The sequence below is a fragment of the Numida meleagris genome, chromosome 1, assembly GCF_002078875.1.
Source record: "Numida meleagris isolate 19003 breed g44 Domestic line chromosome 1, NumMel1.0, whole genome shotgun sequence".
NCBI classification, from domain to species: Eukaryota; Metazoa; Chordata; class Aves; order Galliformes; family Numididae; genus Numida; species Numida meleagris.
In genome coordinates this window covers 57582156-57600370 of record NC_034409.1, presented here as the reverse complement: position 1 = coordinate 57600370, position 18215 = coordinate 57582156, and the positions used below count along the sequence as shown (strand labels likewise).

At 49.0% G+C, this 18215-nt stretch overlaps 1 protein-coding gene across 6 annotated transcripts in view; it reads left to right on the top strand.

The window, feature by feature from the left end:
- DENND2A (DENN domain containing 2A) overlaps positions 1–17476 on the top strand; it is a 58042-nt gene extending 40566 nt beyond the window's left edge. For 4 of the 6 annotated variants that reach the window (XM_021388189.1, XM_021388177.1, XM_021388167.1 and 1 more), the window contains 8 exons: positions 2217–2365; positions 9983–10160; positions 10521–10562; positions 11920–12037; positions 12607–12846; positions 13766–13852; positions 16494–16635; positions 16763–17476. In XM_021388189.1, coding sequence (XP_021243864.1) covers positions 2217–2365; positions 9983–10160; positions 10521–10562; positions 11920–12037; positions 12607–12846; positions 13766–13852; positions 16494–16635; positions 16763–16844 — 1038 coding nt within the window. In that variant the 3' untranslated portion in view covers positions 16845–17476. The remainder of the gene's footprint in view (positions 1–2216; positions 2366–9982; positions 10161–10520; positions 10563–11919; positions 12038–12606; positions 12847–13765; positions 13853–16493; positions 16636–16762) is intronic. The other 2 variants (XM_021388194.1, XM_021388202.1) reach the window with 1 other exon arrangement.

Sequence of the window (18215 nt, the reverse complement as noted above, 5' to 3'; positions counted from 1 at the left end):
GACAGAATGTCATATTCTGTGTAGTTTTTTATGTTTCACTCTTCAGAAGGAATAGAATAGAATCATTAAGGTTGGAAAAGACCTCTAAGATCACTCAGTCCAACCACCAGCCCATTTCCACCGTGCCCACTGACCACGTCCCTCAGTGCTACATCCACACGGTTCTTGAACACCTCCAGAGATGGTGACTCCACCATCTCCCTGGGCAGCCTGTGCCAGTGCACCACCACACTATACTTAATATATATATATATATATATATACTTAATATATATACTTAATGCTGCCAATAATAATGGAAGGTTGGTGGTGCAGGACAGAATAGGAAGAAGTTAGCTCAAGACAGCTTAGTTGTTTTTGAATAATCAGGAGCTGAGGAGACTCAAGGTACGGCTCTGTGAAAAACAACTGCAGTGATGTCTTTTTTTACTGTGTTGCAAAAGCAGCTGTTTTGCAAGCAGCTCTGAGAACAGCAAGTCCCAGTGAAGCAGAGAAGAGTAAGGCTCATGTCTGCATTCAAGAGGAGTGAGAAGGATACAAGGAAATCTAACAGGGCCAACCTAACTTTGACTGCTGAAAGTATATAGGAATGAAATACATAATCAGCTTGTATGTGTGTAGAGGATCATGAAGTAGTGAGAAGTAGTCACCTTGGATTTGTGAAGAGAGTTGTGTTAAACTCACATTGTTTTCACCTCTGAAGTACCTGCTCCAGATAGGAGAATGTGGAATGCTTTTTAAGGAAATATAGGAAGGCTTTCAGCATAGCAGGACGTGCTGACATTCTCATCAACCAAATGGAATAGTAGACTAAATTAAATTACTGCAGAGCACATGCGTAGCTGGTTAAAAATCTGCACTCGAGGAGTAAATTCCCAGTTGTGTGCTTGACAGTCTGAGAACATTTCAGCTGTTTTGTTTCTAGGATCTATATTGCTCATTAGTTATCTTGCTGATGGCATAAGCCCACATTTGTACAACTGGTAGATGACAGCATGGAGATGGGGTGCAGGCACTTCGGAGAGTTAGGGATTAAAACTCAAAATGACCTTGCTAAATGGAAGATTTGGAAATTCAATATGAATACAAATATGGAACAAAATGCTGTGAAGAAGGAATCAGTAGTCTGATACAATGTGCAAGTTAAAGAACGAACAATAGTACTTCAGAAAAGGAGCTTGTGCTGTGGGGGCTCATAAAATGAGCAGAAATAGCAATGTGATGTTATCAAGACAGACTCCTGCATTGTGAAAGAAAGTGAAAGAATGATTAATGAAGGGGAGTGATTTTCCTAATCTCCAGCATCGGTGGAGATTTATTTAGAGTATCACTTTCAAAACAAATGTAAACACTAGGAGAAAGCCCCGGAGATACAGTTCCAATTGCTAAGTGGTTTAGAAAATACAAAGCTTCAGAGAATGGTTTGCTTAATACAAAAAACAAAGAACATAGGGGGACAGGTGTTAATAAACAATATCCGAGAAGATTCCTGCAGAGTGGAAGGTGACCTGTTGTTCTGAGTGCATACAGAGGGTAAGACAACAAGCAGCTGGGGTGGTTTGCCACTGAGATAGATCAGCTATAGGCTTGGTGTTGGTCAGGGTGGTTCAGAACTAGAGGAGATTTTATTATGGGGTTTAGAAGATCTCTGGCTTTGGGGGTTTTCAATAACAATGTAGGAAGGTTTTGTCTAAGATGAGGAGTATAAAGGGCCAAGGTGCTGTGGCAGGAACTACTGAAGTGGTTGTGAACAAAGGAAAATGCTCACAGGTTATTCTTTTCTGGATGGTATAAAAGTTTACGGTCAGTAGGTTAGACGTCCAGAAATAAAAAGCATCTGTAAAAATAAGAGTGGAAATGGTAAAGGCTCTGTGCCACTCTGCTGCCTGAGTGCCAGAAAGCCTGGCAACCATTCCTAGCTGGACACAAACTGGTTTTCCTCCTTATGAAGAGTCCTCAGCCCAGTGGGGCATACTTGTGGTTGGTCCCGTGCTGTGCACATTGAGGTGGACTTTGGATGGTCCTCAGCATCATCTGGAAGAATAATTTGTGGGAGGTGTTTGGAAAGTTTGTGTTTGAGGGCCGAACACCAAGTGGTGTTTGCCAACACAGTCAGTAATGCTTGTTAGCTGCTAAAATACCTGTCAGGTTCCTCCTCCCACAGCATCAGCAGACAGTGAGAGCTGATTGACCTGTGGTCTTTCTCTCTCCAAAAGGTCATTGAGCTGCGGCGGCCTCTTGACTCCCGGCTTGAGCACGTTGATTTTGAGTCCTTGTTCACATCCCTCAGCGTGCGGCATCTGAGCAGGGTCTTCGCCTCCCTGCTTCTGGAAAGAAGGGTGATCTTCATCGCAGACAAGCTCAGGTACCCTCTTGCATTAGTTTCAATGAAACACTGCGAAGGAAGGAAGGCTGAAAAGGCTGCAGGAACTGATCTCTTTGCCCTGTTCTTTTTTCTTTTCTTCTCTTTTCCATCTTGTATCTGATGTAAGTAGGGCTGTAATGCCCAGCAGTGGGGAACTCACCGTAATTTCGCTTTGCAGCTTGCAAGAAGTGAGCTGCTTCTCATCTACAGGGAGAACCAAATTCCCTGTTCTCCACATGGTTTCAGAGTGGAGCACTGGTGCCGAGGGAGCAAAACCCATCCTCTTGCTCCACGGTTCTGCAGCATTCCCCAATGAGCTGTGCTGGAGTTCCAGAATGGCGGCCTCAGGCAGAGATAGCTGTCCCTTCTGCATTGGTCCCCAATGTCACAAGATTTGTTTCTGAAATCTTTAAAACTTCAGCTTGAATTTTAATATTGTTTTTTCCCTAAAGACTTTTTTTTCTTGTGGGGGGGGTGAAAGTAAAGGATGCAGCAAGGGGGAATGTGACAGAGGACTTCCCCCCTTCTATTTTTAAGTCTGCTCAATTTGCTTTTTTTTTTTTTTTTTAAATTTACTCTCTTAATTTAGAAAAATCGGCCCGGGTTTCTTTAAGATCTTGTGCAGCTGCTGGCTGGCAGCTCTCCAGCCCTCAAAGCACTTGAGGATTTAGGCAGGAGAGTTCGCCAGGGCTGGGGAAGGAAAAGCTGCTTGGATGAATAATGACACTTAGGAGCAAGCTCGGGTTTCAGCAGTGTACAGTGCCCCTAAGCTGTCTCTTTTCACAACTTCCAGCCAGCAGGCTGCAGCCGTGGGACTGAGTGCCAGGGCAAAAGATGGGGAGGCCCCTTCTGCAGGAAAGCTAAGGGAAAAAATCATCCTGCAGGGCTCCAGGGCTCCTGAGGGCAGAGCTCGGACAGGAAGGCTGCAGAGGGGGGAGCTGGAGCATCAAGGCAGCACAGGCTGTTTGCAATTTTTTGGCCTTGGGTCACGGAGGGGAAAATTGACTTCTTTATAATCACTGATATATTGTATGCATAGATGTTTAGTGTTTTGGGTATTTAAGCCATGTAAGTTATCAGAGCATTCAGGATCGTGTTTGAAATGGAATTCATCCACTGTATATTTCTACAAAGTGTAAATGATTTATGTTATAATTTATGATGACAGGCTTTGTTTTCTAAGGTTTTTTCTCCTCCACTATAGGATAAATTGTACATTCTATGAACTCTGTTAAGGACACTGACAATATTGTAATCTCTGTGTGGGACTGGGTGCTAAGGATGTATGGCAGGATGCATAGAGTTGGATGTTCTGGTGGTTTTTTGCATTTTAAGTCATTGCTTTAGAATGAACTTTCACTCATCAGACCTTTTCGTATTGAATCTTCTGACAGCACAGAGTATTCTGAGCAATCTGTGCTACAGGGTATTTCTAATTCACAGCACATCTATGGATTTGGTTTGGTTTTCCTCTATCTTCTGTCAATACATACAGGATCTTTTGTAATGAACCAAGTTTCCCAGGCCTGTAAAAAAGAACAGGAGAGAGCGTTAGGATCATACTTTCTAGTAGTTTCCTAAGGTAATGCAAACTGCATTCTTCTATGGGAAAAAAAAAAAAAGGTCATATTTTAAAGATCTTTGGTATGGTAGGCCACAGGAGTCAAATATCGATTCCTCTCTGCAAGGCTTTTAATACGTGATGTGTCTGAGAAGACCTTGCTCCTAACAACCAATTTCGGGAGGGTCATAATTTTTATTTTCCTTTTACAAAATAAGAATTTTTGTTGACTCTCGTAGTGAAGAAAACCTTGAAAATGACCCCAAAGGACTGCAAAGGCTTGAAAAACAGAAAACAAAGGAAATAACCCTGAAAATGAAGTAAACTGTTGTGGTTTTAATCCAGCCTTTAACTTGAGTGTGCTGGATTGGAGAGTCTTTCGTAACTGAGAGGTCAACAATCTGTTGTATTTGTTGGTGGAAATTCCATGTTCTGAACGTTAATGGTTCTGTAGATACAAGGTCTTCTGTCCAAATGGTGCTTTTCCTGGGGCAGGAACACACTGAACTCAATGAGTACTAAATCGTATTTACTTTAAGGGTGAAAATGCCAATTTCAGAGGAAAGAAAAGAAACATTTTTTGGCAATAGCTTAAGGGAAGGAAAAAAAAAAAGATAAAAACAGCTGCTCTAAACTGCTCAGAGGTTTGGAATGCTAGAAATAATCCAACTGAGATGGATTAGTGGGGAGAGTGCAGGTGACACGGTGAAAGATGCGTGATAAATGTAATTTGCAGTTCTTCATGTAGGCACTATCAATAACTATCTGTACGTGTCTGTAAAGTACACATGGGTGTGTACAATGGGGAAAATAATGTGTGCGATGTGTTTATGCCTCTTAATTGCTATCAAATCAGTCTCTGGGAAAGAGAACTGAAAGGTCTTCTGCCAAATTCTGTGTGAACTGTGAAATGTTTTCAAGCTGAGCCAAAAAAATGCATCTAACAAGTGTACAACAAGTGAAATACTTTGTCTTTTCCATCTTTAGAATGAACACTGAGTGTTTTTTAAAGACCTGTCAGTCCAACACTTGGCAGCGGAAAAGGAAAGAATTTGGTGTATTAGTTGGTTTTTTTCTCTGTTGCTATGGAGACTGGAGTATACATTCCCTCGCAACCCAGGAAAACGATTTTGTTAAAACCGTGCTGGTCTCTGTAGCCTTCCCTGCCTTCATTTGTACTCATACTTGAGGCATCAAAGGGCAGCGTTTCGAAGGGCGTCTTCCAAGCAAAAGTAGGCCTGTTTTCCAAGGTGCATGGAGCTGGGCGGCTTTCGGTGCCCCGAGGGAGATGTGCTAGATTCAGAGGGCTTTGTAAATCGGAAAATTTACGCGGGCTTCAAATCAAGGCATCCTTTTTCCAGATCTCCTCAAAAGCCTGTTGTGGATCTGAGCAACTCAAGCAATTGCATCCGCCCCTGCCAGAAACCACAGCTGTGTCAACAACACAAAGTGGCCATTGTTATCAAAGGCAGATTTGAAGTAGAGTAGACACTTTAAATGTGGTCATCCCAGTAAAAGATTAAAAGCAGCCCTTTCCGTGGGCTGCAAAAATGGTCTGATTTGCGCCTCTCAGCGCAGCCTCCCGGATTTCTAGCTTTTGTGTTGTGGTTGGGAAGACGCAGAACCCAAGGAGGACGTTTCCATGTCAGGTAATAGCGCTCTATTTGGTGACCCTTCCTGCTGTCTTCTTCGCGTGCATTAAACCCTCTCCGGGAGATGGTGGCCATCCCCACCTGTGGTGGGACCCAGTGTCACCCGGCGGGGTTCTCCAAGTCACGATGCGAGGTTTGGAAGTTCCCGTGCCTCTTAAACATCGTAAACCAGTTCTGTGATCTGACATAAGTAAATCCAGATGTTACGCAGCGTCAGAAATCCAAAGGTGTTTGTAAAGTAAATCCTATTGTAGCAGAGCTCATAAAGAAGGAAAAATAAGGTAATCAAGCCATGTTAAATTGTGAAATGCCAGCTTATTTCCAGCAGTTTGGCTGGTGCAGGGACCAAAGGGCTTACAGGCAGTAAGCTCCCAAAGGCTGATTGATTCAATCGTATTTTTCAGAAATCTTTTAAGTATGCCAAACCCAAGGAAAGATCAGCTAGCTGGACTTTTTAGCAGATGTGCTTGCTTTCAAAGCTGGAAAACCTGTATTCAGTCTGAAATTTGGGAAGAAAGTAACCAAATGATTTGCTGCCACGTGCAGTACAGAATCAGAACTTTTTGGGTGTTGCTGTATGGAGCTATCAGTTGGACTCGATGTTCCTGATGGGTCCCTTCCAGCTTGGGATAGTCTATCATTCTATCAAACTGAGCAGCCAGCATTCTCAGAAGCTGTTGCACATTGTCAGTGTCTTTTCAGAGCAAGTCACCCTAGTCTTGGAGCAAGTTTCCCCAGGAGAGGAAGAAGAGTTTCTGCGTGGTTGCAGCTGTTTTGTTCAGATTCCGTACTGACCACCTCCATACAAGGTGGCTACTGAGAAGCAGCAGCTGTGTTTGCTTTTGTAAATGCACTTGTATGTAGGATGCTGTGTGGTGGAAGGGCCTGTTGTGTAAGCAAACAAGTTGCTCGGGTGTCTTTGGTCTGATCAAGGGAGTGCTCAGAGAGATCTGGATGTCAGTCAAGATCCAAATCAGCCCTATAGGGAGAGAGAATGACATGGTTCTTTGTGTACCTGTGTCCTTTGATACTTCTTAGCCACTGTACTAGCAATAGCTCAGTCATTGTCTCATGCAAGCTCCTGTGCAAGGAGCAGCAGGAGTACAGCTCAGCCTGAATGAACCTGTGAAGGATCTTGACAGTATGCTTTAGAGACTGGCAGTATTTTAAGGATTTGCAGTTGAAACCAAAAGCCTTAAAAACAGAGTCTGTTCCCCATTTTGAACAACTCTTAGTGAACTTCTGTGGCCTGATTTTAGTGCATGGCACCCCCCAGGCCACCCTGCAATCACACTGATAGACCTTTTAACTTCTGGTGGCACCTGGAGCACTCCAAGCCCAACACATCACCCTGGGACAGTACTATCCAAATGGCAGCAGCTCTTGTGGTGACTATGATGCGTACGTGCTGGGATTTCAGGATTTTCAGGAGGGGTTTCAGGAGGGGCACCGTAGCTACCCAAAGGCGTTGGGGGCACTTTCTGCACAGGTAGGTATGCGCCATGTTGTGACTGTGATGTAGTTCGGTCTCAGCTATTGCTGATGGCTGAAGAACACACACTTGCACAGATGGCATAAAAGAAATTTATCAGACTGAATTCTCGTGCATGGCTCAGCAACCTTGGCATGAATTGACAATCAGTTAGTGCTTTTTCAAATGTCATGTGTAGGAGAAGGAAAGAGCTTAGACTTGAGTCATTCCGAAGGTCCAGGGGGGTGCTGGGCTCCTGTCAAGCTGCAGTGCCCTGAGACTTCTCACAGAGGACATCTGACTGAATCACATGCAGAAGAGATGCTTCAGTGGTACCTCTTTGTGCCCACATCTGAACTGCTCTGCCTTCAAGGGAGGCTCACAGACTTCAACCTCAACAATCCCGTGCCCTGGCAATTCCTTCCATGGTGAGAAGTGTTTCAGAGCAGAGAGCAGTAGGATTTATGGTGGAGGTGAGGAGACAACCACAGATGGAAAGTTGGAAGGGGAAGTGATCTGTTTTGCTTCCCACAGCACGGCGCATACAACCTCAGACTTACACAGCTCTGTGACTTTCTCTAACTGGACCTCAGCCATCTTTCCTCCCACTTAAGCTCTCACGTACCATGTGTAATCTGGATCTTGAGAGCAGGGCTGGGGGAAGAGCAAGCCGCCATAAATACACTGGGAGACAGCGTGCCATAGGATCTCACTGTGCCATCAATAACCACATACTTCAGCTGCACACTGTTCTTCCACAGAGCTGTCTGGAACCACAGAGGCTCTCCCGTTGTTTTTCATGTGCTGTCTGTTAAGTGCCTTTTAGGCAGGTGAGTCAAATGTGCCTTCTAGATCAAGGGTTTGTAACAAGGTGAAACTTGCAGCGCTTCCACTTGGGTGTACAAGTAGCACCACCGTGCAGGAGACAGTCTTTAAAGAATGTCATTAACCTAGGGTGCAATCCTAAGATGGAACATCTACTTTCATTGCAATTCCTTTCATGTTTAGTGTGCATGAAAGCTACAAGAAAAGAAATCTGCTCTGATATTGGTCCCACATTTTTTCTGTGGGTGTTGACTTGGGGTTGGCTTTGACTGTAGGTTTTTTGTGGTTTTGTTTTTAATGTAAACATTCATGTTTATTACTAGGTCTGTGTTTTATTTTGTTTCTCTCTGACTTATCATCCACCTTGCATGTGCGGGGCATGTCAGTGTTCAGGATGTGTAGCAGATGTGGGCTCACACAGCCTGTGAGCAGTGGCAGCAGGGCAGGCGGCACGAGCAAACACTGGGAAAGGAGAAGGATGCTCTGGCAGCTGGATGCTCTGAGCAAGGATGGGGAACTTGCTTTGATTTTGCTCTCTACAGGCTTAGAGATACTGGTCTGTGGGACCACCTTTGAAGGGTTTTCCTCTGTTTTTATAGAGTACCCATTAAGAAAGACGAAACTCTGTGAGCAGAGAGGAAATGGTGACTACCTTGTCCTCAGCACGCACATCCCAGGGGTTCCTCCCAGGCACCCGATCCCTACCTGCTGCAGTCCTAGTACAATTTCCATGTCAAGCACATGCCAGCTCCTCCTCCGGGATTTACTTATCTCCAAAAAGCGTCATGTGGTTAACGATGTTTAGTGCCTGCTTTCTGCATATGGTAACGCTGATGTCCCAGCAATCATAATCATGTTCTGCCGAACTGAATGTATCTGCTGAAAGCCAGCCAGCTGCAGCCACGGCACTGCGCTCTGCTCATGTTAGTGTTGCTGGGCAGGGATTCGCAGTCACCAGGCTTCACTGGAGCAAGAGGAGGGAGAGTGAGCGCAAGCCCACACCCATTTCCCCCCTTCCCTCTCATTTCAAGTCAGCAATAAACTGCCAGATCCGGGTTGCTCGATGTGAGTTCCCCTGTGGAGTTTAATGCAAGCCAGCTGCTGGCGCTTCCCAGCCGCGTGGTTCCTCCTGGCCACGCCGGCCTTCTCCCCTCCTTCAGCCTTCAGGGCCTGGATACTTGTAAAACAAGATGACATTAGTTACACAGTTTGTAGAGGCGAGCCTTCCCCCTCCCTCAACATGTGCAAGTGCTCCCAGACCCAGGACAGATGGGTCACCGGTGCTCTGTAGCCAACTCCACATGTCCCTGCAGTCAGCTGCCGGGGAGTCACTGGGGCTTCTGGCCAGGCCCTCCTGGTAGTTGACCGCAGAGGCATTTAGAGCAGAGCTGCTGGGAGGGTTTGAAGGGGGAAGAAGGCAGGTTACAGTCCTGTGAGCTGCGGGCAGCACCGTGTGGAGCCCAGCCGTGCACTCCCCTCCTTGGGTTTCACTTTCCCGTTTGCTGTGGTTCTGAGCAATCTTGGCTGGCTCCGCTGGCTGGAAACTTCCGTGTCCTCCTTCCTCCTCTTGTGCTCCAGCTTGGCACTGAGAACTGTCAGTGTGCCTAGGACCTGTAGGAAAGCATGCCATCAGCGTGCAGAGGGCCACCCAAAGGCAAAGCAGGTGTGCTGTGCAAGCTGAGGGGCAGGGCTAGGGCATCTTGTTCTGGACAGTGCAGCCCATGTCATTCATACCTGTGGCTTTCCCATGGGAACAGTTGCAGAGGCATGCTGTGGGAAAATTAACTCGTTTCTCAAATGAAGGGCAGTGGCACAGAAGACCCCACATCTGTGGGGTATTTCCCATCGAGTCTCTGGAAAAGCAGGTGCTGGCTTCAGTGGGATGTGTCTCTTGTCATGTGTGCATGGGGCACAATTGTCCTTCCTAACCTGGGCTCCTGTTGCAGGTCATTGCACCTGAAGTTGAAAAATGAGAACAGAAATCTGGGAATGTGCCTAGTAATTATGGAGCTCACTCAGGGAATGACTGAAAGAGCCCTCATTGCCAGTGGGTGCCACTCACCTCCTGACTGATGTGCCGTTGCTCTGGGTTGTGCTTTGTCTTCCAGCACCCTCTCCAAGTGCTGCCATGCTACAGTGGCCCTCCTGTACCCCTTCACCTGGCAGCACACCTACATCCCTGTGCTGCCGCCTTCCATGATCGATATCGTGTGCTCGCCCACCCCATTCCTCATCGGCCTGCTCTCCAGCTCCCTGCCTCGCCTGAAGGAGCTCCCAGTGGAGGAGGTGAGCCATGCTCAACAGCATTTCTTCCAGCAGGCTTAGCTGACTTTTAGACCAGAAAGGCTGCTGAACATGTATGAGTGTTGCTGGAAATGGCAGAGCTGAGGCAGCGAGGAGTGCTGGACAGGGCTGGGATGGCAGGCTCTGCTTGTCCATGCTGCTCTGTGGTTTGTGGCGAAGCCACTAGAAAGCCACAACAAGGCTCCTCTTGGCTCACCCTGGGTGCTGCCTCCAGCTGCTGCGGTGGTTAGGAGGAGTAGGGCCAGGGCTCAAGTGTTTCCTCCGGACCAGTTGTGGATCAAGATAAACCCTGGTGATGGAAATAGTGATTTACCACTTTCATTCTTTCTCTCTCGTTCTTAGGTCCTTGTCGTTGACCTTGTGAATAACCGGTTTCTGAGACAGGTGAGCAGAACTATTGTGCATCCTGCATCTTCTGTTTCATTCCTCTATCACACCTTACCTTGACTGGATTTGCTGACCTGCCTGGCTGGCTGCATCGCTTACTTCCCACACAAAGTGAGGTGGGATTTGTGGTTAGAAGTGTTACAGTGAATGCTGTGTCCTTATGTAGTATCACAGTCCCAAACCACAGATGCTGAGAACTGAATCACTGTGCACTCTCTCTTTTTTTTAAGGAGGGAAAGATGGCACTTGAGCACTGCAGGTCCTTCTCTGGCATCCTGTAAAGCTGAGGGCAGAGCTGAAAAGCCTCAGCTCAGTAGTTGTGGCTCCCAGGGGGACGTGGCTTTCCCAGTCTGTGTCTCACAGACCCTGTCTGAGCAGGGATGTGAAATCATCTCCTGATTATTTCTTTTTATCATTCCTGCTCCAGGAGTTTGTGGTTTCTCACTCCAGTCCTTGTACTGGGTGAGTCACAAGTTGAAAGCCAGTAAACGGGGATCTAGCTGCATGGACAAGATTGCCTGCTGATTTTTGCTTCCCTTTGTCGTGGAGAGGAGGAGATGGATATTTAAGGGGAGAAAACAGACAGCAGAACACACTCCTGGGCCTAGAAGCTAGCTTTGACCCAGAGCTCTTCCTCAGATGGCTGAGAAGCACTGGCTGCGTAGGTCTGTCCCGTGCCTTAGTGAAATGGGAGGAGAGCACCTCCTGCTGCGGGGAGCAGCGCGTGGGCGAAGACCACTCCCTCAGTGCAGTGTTGGCTCACCAGCTCCCTGAGCTGCAGGGACTGCACTTGCATCCTTTCAGATGTGGGGTCAAATGCTCCACCTCGCACCTCTCCTCCGGAGGCATAAGCTGAGTCACATTGTGTCAGCTGGGGCTGGTGAGAGCTCACACACACGGGCAGTTCTTGGCTTCGGTTGCTCTGCAGGAATCATTGAGCCTCTGTAACGTGATCAGTGTCTGAGCACGGCCAGGCGAGCGGCTGCGCCTGGCTGCATGCCAGCATTGTTCAGCTCAGCCTTCTTCGTGGTGCCGGGGGGACTCGCAGGCAGATGGGGCCCAGAGGTGAGCCCTGCCAGGTAGCCTCAGGTAGTCGGACGCCTGAAATTCTCCCAGGATAGGGCAGTATTTGGGCAAAGAGACCCCCTTTTCTCTTTCCTCTCATGCTTTTTGACAGTTCTGACTGGAAGGTGCTGGGAAGGTGCCAAGTGTATCATGAGTTCTCCTTCTCCTTCTCTGCACCGTTTGCTTTTAGTACTCCCCCTATCGTGTTGCGGACTGGATAGGACGTGACCCAGGAGCCGGCCGTGTCCTGGCCCCACGCCCTCAGGAGGTGGCTGTTTCTGTTTTGCAGATGGAAGACGAGGACTCCATCCTGCCTCGGAAGTTGCAGGCCGCCTTGGAGCACATCTTGGAGCAGAGGAACGAGCTGGCAAGCGACAAAGAGGAGGGCTCCATGAATGGCAAGCAGGGTAAGGCACAGCGCTGTTCAGCTCAAACCACTTCTCTTCCTGCCCTTTTTGTTCACTCCTGTCACTTCTTAGAGGAGAGCTAGGTTCATACGAAGTTTAGCTCCACAGAAATCAGAGGTAGGTCAGGATGTTGCTTGAAGCTTTATTAAATGTTCCATCTCACTGAAAACATTTCTCATTGTGCTAAAAGAAACAGGGCTGATTCCCTTCCTGGCTTTGTCCTTGCTTTTCGTGTGGCTCTGGGAAGCATCACTCATCCTTCCTGGTGGGGATTACACAGGCTCTCTGCTGTTAACCACGTGAAGGATGCAGACTCCTCCAGTGAACGGTCTGCACACGTGGCACAGGGCTGAGGCAGCTCTTTGGGGGGCACTGAGGGCGTGTCCTGGTTGAGAAGGAGCCAAGACAAAGCTGGGTGACTTCCAAAATAATAGCAGCCCAGTCCTTTTCCATTTGTACCGAAGACTGGTATGGCCCTGTGTATACAGATGAGTAAAGGAGAACACATTTTTTTCCTAGCACATCCTTATGGTGTTGTCCTCACTGCTGCCTCTTGCTCCTCTCCTCAGAGACCAGCCCTTTGAACGAGGTGGTATCCGAGGCCTTTGTCCGTTTCTTTGTGGAGATCGTGGGCCACTACTCCCTCTTTCTGACCCCCAACGAGCGAGAGGAACGGACTCTGCAGCGCGAGGCTTTCCGCAAGTCCGTGTCCTCCAAGAGCCTCCGGCGCTTCCTGGAGGTCTTCATGGAGACGCAGATGTTCGGGGGCTTCATCCAGGAGCGGGAGCTGCGGAAGCAGGGGGTCAGAGGTGAGGGGCTCTGCTGGGGCTCTGCATTCCTGAACCTCTGCTGTCACTCACAGGAGAGCCAGGAGATGCCACCACCTGCAGTAGCATGGGCAGAGGCTGCAGTGCCTGTGCAGGGGCAGTGCTGGCTTAGGTGGTGGGGAAGCTGTTGTAGCGGGTCCAGAGGAGGGCTACGAAGATGATCAGAGGGCTGGAGCACCTCCCTACAAGGACAGGCTGAGAGAGCTGGGGCTGTTCAGCCTAGAGAAGAGAAGGCTCTGGGGGGACCTTATAGCAGCCTTCCAGTATCTGAAGGGTACAGTAAAGCTGGGGCGGGACTTCTTATAAGGGCAGGTAGCAACAGAATGAGGGGAAACAGCTTTAAACTGGAAGAGTGTAGATTTAGACTAGATATTAGAAAGAAATCCTTTACTGTGAGGGTGGTGAGACACTAGAACAGGTTGCCCAGCAAGGCTGTGGATGCCCCCTCCCTGGAGGCATTCAAGGCCAGGCTGGATGGGCCTTTGAGCAACCTGGTCTAGAGGGAGGTGTCCCTGCCTATAGCAGGGGGTTGGAACTAGATGTGATCTTCAAGGTTCCTTCCAACCCAAACCATTCCATGATTCCATGATTCTATAAGCGCTGGTGCAGGCTGTGTTTGTAGCAGAGTGGACAGAGGTTTTGTCTCTCCCTTTGTAAGATACAAAAATCAGTCAGCCTCACAGTGGTGGGGAGGAGGTGGTAGCAGGGCTTAAGTGCTGGGAGTCCTACAGACACAGACCAGAGCTTCTGTCCCACATGTGCTCTCAGCAAGTTGGGGAGGCTGGGTGAGTTGTTCCCATGTACAAGTGTATTGGTAAGCTAGGACAGTATGTCTTCAGATGCACTCTCTTTTATTTATAGGGTAGCAAAGTAAAAGTTGTTGAATTCCTTCTTCCTGCAGGTCTGTTTGAGGTACGGGCTCAGGAGTACCTGGAAACACTTCCCAGTGGGGAGCAGAGTGGAGTCAATCGGTTCCTGAAAGGACTCGGTAAGGGACCAGCAAGACCACTGGCTTCTCACAAAGCTTGTTCTTGTTGCCTTGAGATTTGGCAGCAGAGGAGCTGCTGAAGGGTGGCAGGACTCTGTTAGCAACTGAATCCTGAAATAATTAGTGCCCAGCCACACATCCCAGCTCTTAACGTGCTGTTGGTCTGCTTCCAGCCTGGAGGCTGGGGAGAATCAAAGTGTAGGCTCTGAGCTATGTGTATCCCAAAGGATACAGGTGGGTGTGAGGATGTAACTGAGTAAACAGTGACTCAGGAGAGATAGATGCACTTTCTGCTGGGATGAGTGACACATTCTCCATGGTCTTCAGGTTTTCTGTGAAGGGTCAGTGGTGGAAGTTGCCCAGGAGCATCCCAAGAGCATCATAGAATCCTTAGAGTTGGAAGAGACCTTTAAAGGTCATCTAGTCCAACTCCCTTGCAATGAACAGGGACACCACAGCTAGATCAGGTTGCCCAGGGCCTGATCCAGCCTTGCCTTCAAAGTCTCCAGGGACGAGACATCAACCACATCTCTGGGCAGCCTGTTTCAGTGCCTCACCACCCCCACTGTAAAAGACTTTTTCCTTATATCTAACCTAAATCTATCCTCTCTAAGCTTGAATCCATTTCCCCTTGTTCTGTCACCACAGAATGTGCTGAAGAGTCTGTCCCCTTCTTTCCTGTAGCTCCCCTTTAGGTATTGAAAGGCCACTATCAGGTCACCTCAGAGCTTTCTCTTTTCCAGGCTGAACAGCCCCAGCTCTTTCAGCCTGTCCTCACAGGGGAGGTGTTCCATTCCGTGGTTCACTATTGTGGCCCTTCTCTGGACATGCTCCAACAGGTCCATGTCTCTCCTGTGCTGAGGACTCCACATCTGGATGCAGTACGTCAGGTGAGGCCTCATCAGCACAGAGCAGGGTGGCAGGATCACCTCCCTCACCCTGCTGGCCACGCTGTTTTTGATGCAGCCCAGGATACAACTGGCTTTCTGGGCTGCGAGGGCACATTGCTGACTGATGCCCAGCTTCCCATTCACCAGTACCCCCAGATCTTTTTTGGAAGGGCTGTGCTCAATTTTTTTCATCCTTCAGCTGGTACTGGTAGTGAGGGTTGCCTCAAACCAGGTGCAAGATCTTCCATTTGGATTTGTTGAACCTCATGAGGTTCACCTAGGCCCATTGCTTAAGCCTGTCTGAGTCTCTCTGGATGGCTTCCCATCCCTCTGGTGCGTTGACTGCACCCCACAGCTTGGTATCATCAGCAAACTTGCTGAGGGTGCACTTGATCCCACTGTCTATGTCATAGATGAAGATATTAAAGAGTATTGGTCCCAGCACTCGCCCCTGTGGGACACCACTCATCACCAGTCTCCATCCAGACATCAAACCATTGACCACCACTCTCCGGACTCGATCCTGCAGCCTGTTCTTCATCCACTGAACAGTCCACCAATCAATCCATATCTTTCCAATTTGGAGAGAAGGATGTTGTGGGGTACTGTGTCAAAGGCCTTATTGAAGTCGAGATAGATGATATCGGTGGCTCTTCCCTTGTCCGTTGATGCAGTGACACCATCATAGAAGGCCACTAGGTTGGTCAAGCAGAATTTGCCCTTGGTGAAGCCATGCTGCTTCTCCCACATCACCTCCCTGCCTTCCATGTGCATTAGCATAGCTTCCAGGAGGATCTGCTCCATGATCTTTCACAGAATCACAAAATCTCAGGGATTGGAAGGGACCTCGAAAGATCATCTAGTCCAATCGCCCTGCCGGAGCAGGAACACCTAGATTATATTTCCTGGCACAGAGGTGAGACTGACAGGTCAGTAGTTCCCAGGGTATTCTTTTTTACCCTTTTTAAAAATGGGTGTGATGTTGCCTTTTTTTCCAGTCACCAGAGACTTCACATGATTGCCACCACTTCTCAGATATCACAGAAAGTGGATTGGCAACATCAGCCAATTCCCTCAGGACTCTGGGACACATCTCATCAGGACTCATAGACCTGTGGATGTTCGGGTTCCTCAGGTGGTCACAAACCTGATCTTCGCTTACAGTGGGAGGGACGTTCCTTCCTCAGTCCCCTCCTACCAAACCAAACATTTGAGGGCTGTGTGATGAGCAGTTAGCAGAGAAGACTGAGTCAAAAAAGTTGTTAAGTACCTCAGCCTTCTCCTTGTCTGTTGTTACCAGCCTGCCTGTGTCATGCACTGGGGGGTACACCCTCCTGGACTTCCTTTTCTGGTTGAGGTACCTGTAGAAGCCTTTCTTGTTCTTCTTGGCAGCCCTTGCCAAGTGTAGTTCAAGCCGGGCCTCAGCTTTCCTGACCCCATCCCTGCACAGCCTAGCAGCTTCCTTATACTCTTCCCACGGTACCTGTCCCTGTTTCCACTGCCTGTGCATTTTCTTCTTGCTTGTATCCATTTTGCATTGTAGAAGGGTTCTAACAATAGAGAGCTCCAGACCAAGGTTAGAAGTTCTTTGTTGAACACCATGGCTAAGAGAGCTGGATCTTCTGTTCAGATCCCCAAACCCTGAGTATTTCTTGGCCATTTAAAGAGAAGTGTTTTCTGTGAGGCTGGTGGCCCTGTCTCTTACGTGTGTACTTGAGCCAAGTAAGCTCAGTAATACCTTCAACTTCCAGGACTGCTGGACAAATGGTGTCTGGATGGTGTGCTTGGAGGCCTGCAGGGCGCCCGACTGCAGTGCTGCTCCCAGGCCGCGGGCAGAGCTGTGCCCTGTGCTGCAGGCACCTGCTTCCAGCTTTGCAGGGGGAAGGGCTGTAGGTAAGGACCCGGGGCTGGCAGCAGAGGCACTTCTCTGTATGGGTTTGCTGGGACAGTACTAATGGGGAGTGTCACTTATTTTGCCTGTCACTGTGGGAAACCCATTTTCCTTTCTCCATCTCTTCAGGCAGCAAAATGAAATTCCTCCACAAAAAGTAAAGAGCGAAGCACATCCTCATTCCACAGAAGAGAATGGCTTTACCATTTAACATCAACAAATCAGACGTATCCACCATTCCCATTTGACCTGCTCCCAGTGGCCCGCAGCCTCGGGCAAGCTGACCGCGGCCAAGACGCGCTCACGCAGATGTGCAGTGCCACAGGACGATGCGACAGCAGTGGGGCTGCTGGGACAGGTCTCTGGATATCGACAGTACTATGCACTGGACCAAGCACTCTGAACTCTGCACTAGCACGTTGCAGACAGCCCAGCAGATCGGATCCCTTAGCTAGTCAGTTCTTTGTTTCGCTGTATTTTTCTATTTATATTGGGGTTAGAACAAATATTAACCGATGCCTCTCGCCCTGCCTCCTCTCCGCCTGGTGCTGCAGGACGGCAGTGGGACTGCCACGGGACTGAGCTGGCAGAGCTCGAGCGCCGAGGATGGGAGGAACAGAGTTGTGTGGACTTGTCTCTGCAAAGCAAGGATGCTGAGAACTGCAGGGATGATGTGGACTGATGAAGAGGAGCTTCTGAGCAAGGGGCGAGGGTGAGGGGAAACCACTAAACCTACTGAGGACGTGATCGGCCTGCCAGCTGCCAGGCTGGCTGCACCGGGTCCTGGCACGAGGAGAGGCCTTTCCTTATGCAGCATAATTAAAAGCGAGTGGTGTAAAAGGCGTGCAGCCCCTGGGGTGTGTTTGTGGTGTGTCTGCCACCCGCCTGTACGGGCCGGAGGAGACATCTAGCGGCTGAGCCCTCGGCTTGGCCGTGCCTGCATGCCCCGGAGCCCGATGACCTTGTTCCCTCACCCAAGCTGCGTGCAGAGGGAGCCTGATGATGAGCTCAGCTGCAGGGTCTGGCTGTGGAGACCCCTGTCAGGCTGGGCAGGTTCTCCTCTGGTGACATCTCAGCAGCATTAGAAAGCATTCTAACACCGGGTAAGCTGCTGAGACAAAATGAGGATATCAGCTCTGCTAGGGAGCCAGCTGCTGCTGCTTGCTCACCTTCACTGGGGCCCTCCACAGGCCTGGGGCTGGCTGAAGCTGAGAAGAAAGAAACCCCCCAGTGGTCCTTGGTGCAGAGCTGAATGGAGATCTCCTCTGCTCTGGGGGTGTCGGGTGGGCTGCATGCTAGCACGCCTTTCTGCAGGCAGCCCTGCCCTGCACTGTGCCATGCGGAGCTGCTGGAGGGTTTGGAAGTGCCTTTCCCCATGTTTGAGGGCCATGGTGACCAATGATGGGGTCAGTGGAGCCTGCTTCCACTCGTAACAGAGTGGAGGGGATCTGTGGGTCCTGTCACTGCTGCCTCAGAAGCCTTCAGAAGCCAAAGTTTCCAACAGCAGCAGCCCCTTTCTTTGCTGGGTTTAAGGACCCAGCAGAGAGTGGGAGTAGATTGCAGTGGAGGTGGAAGGAATGGG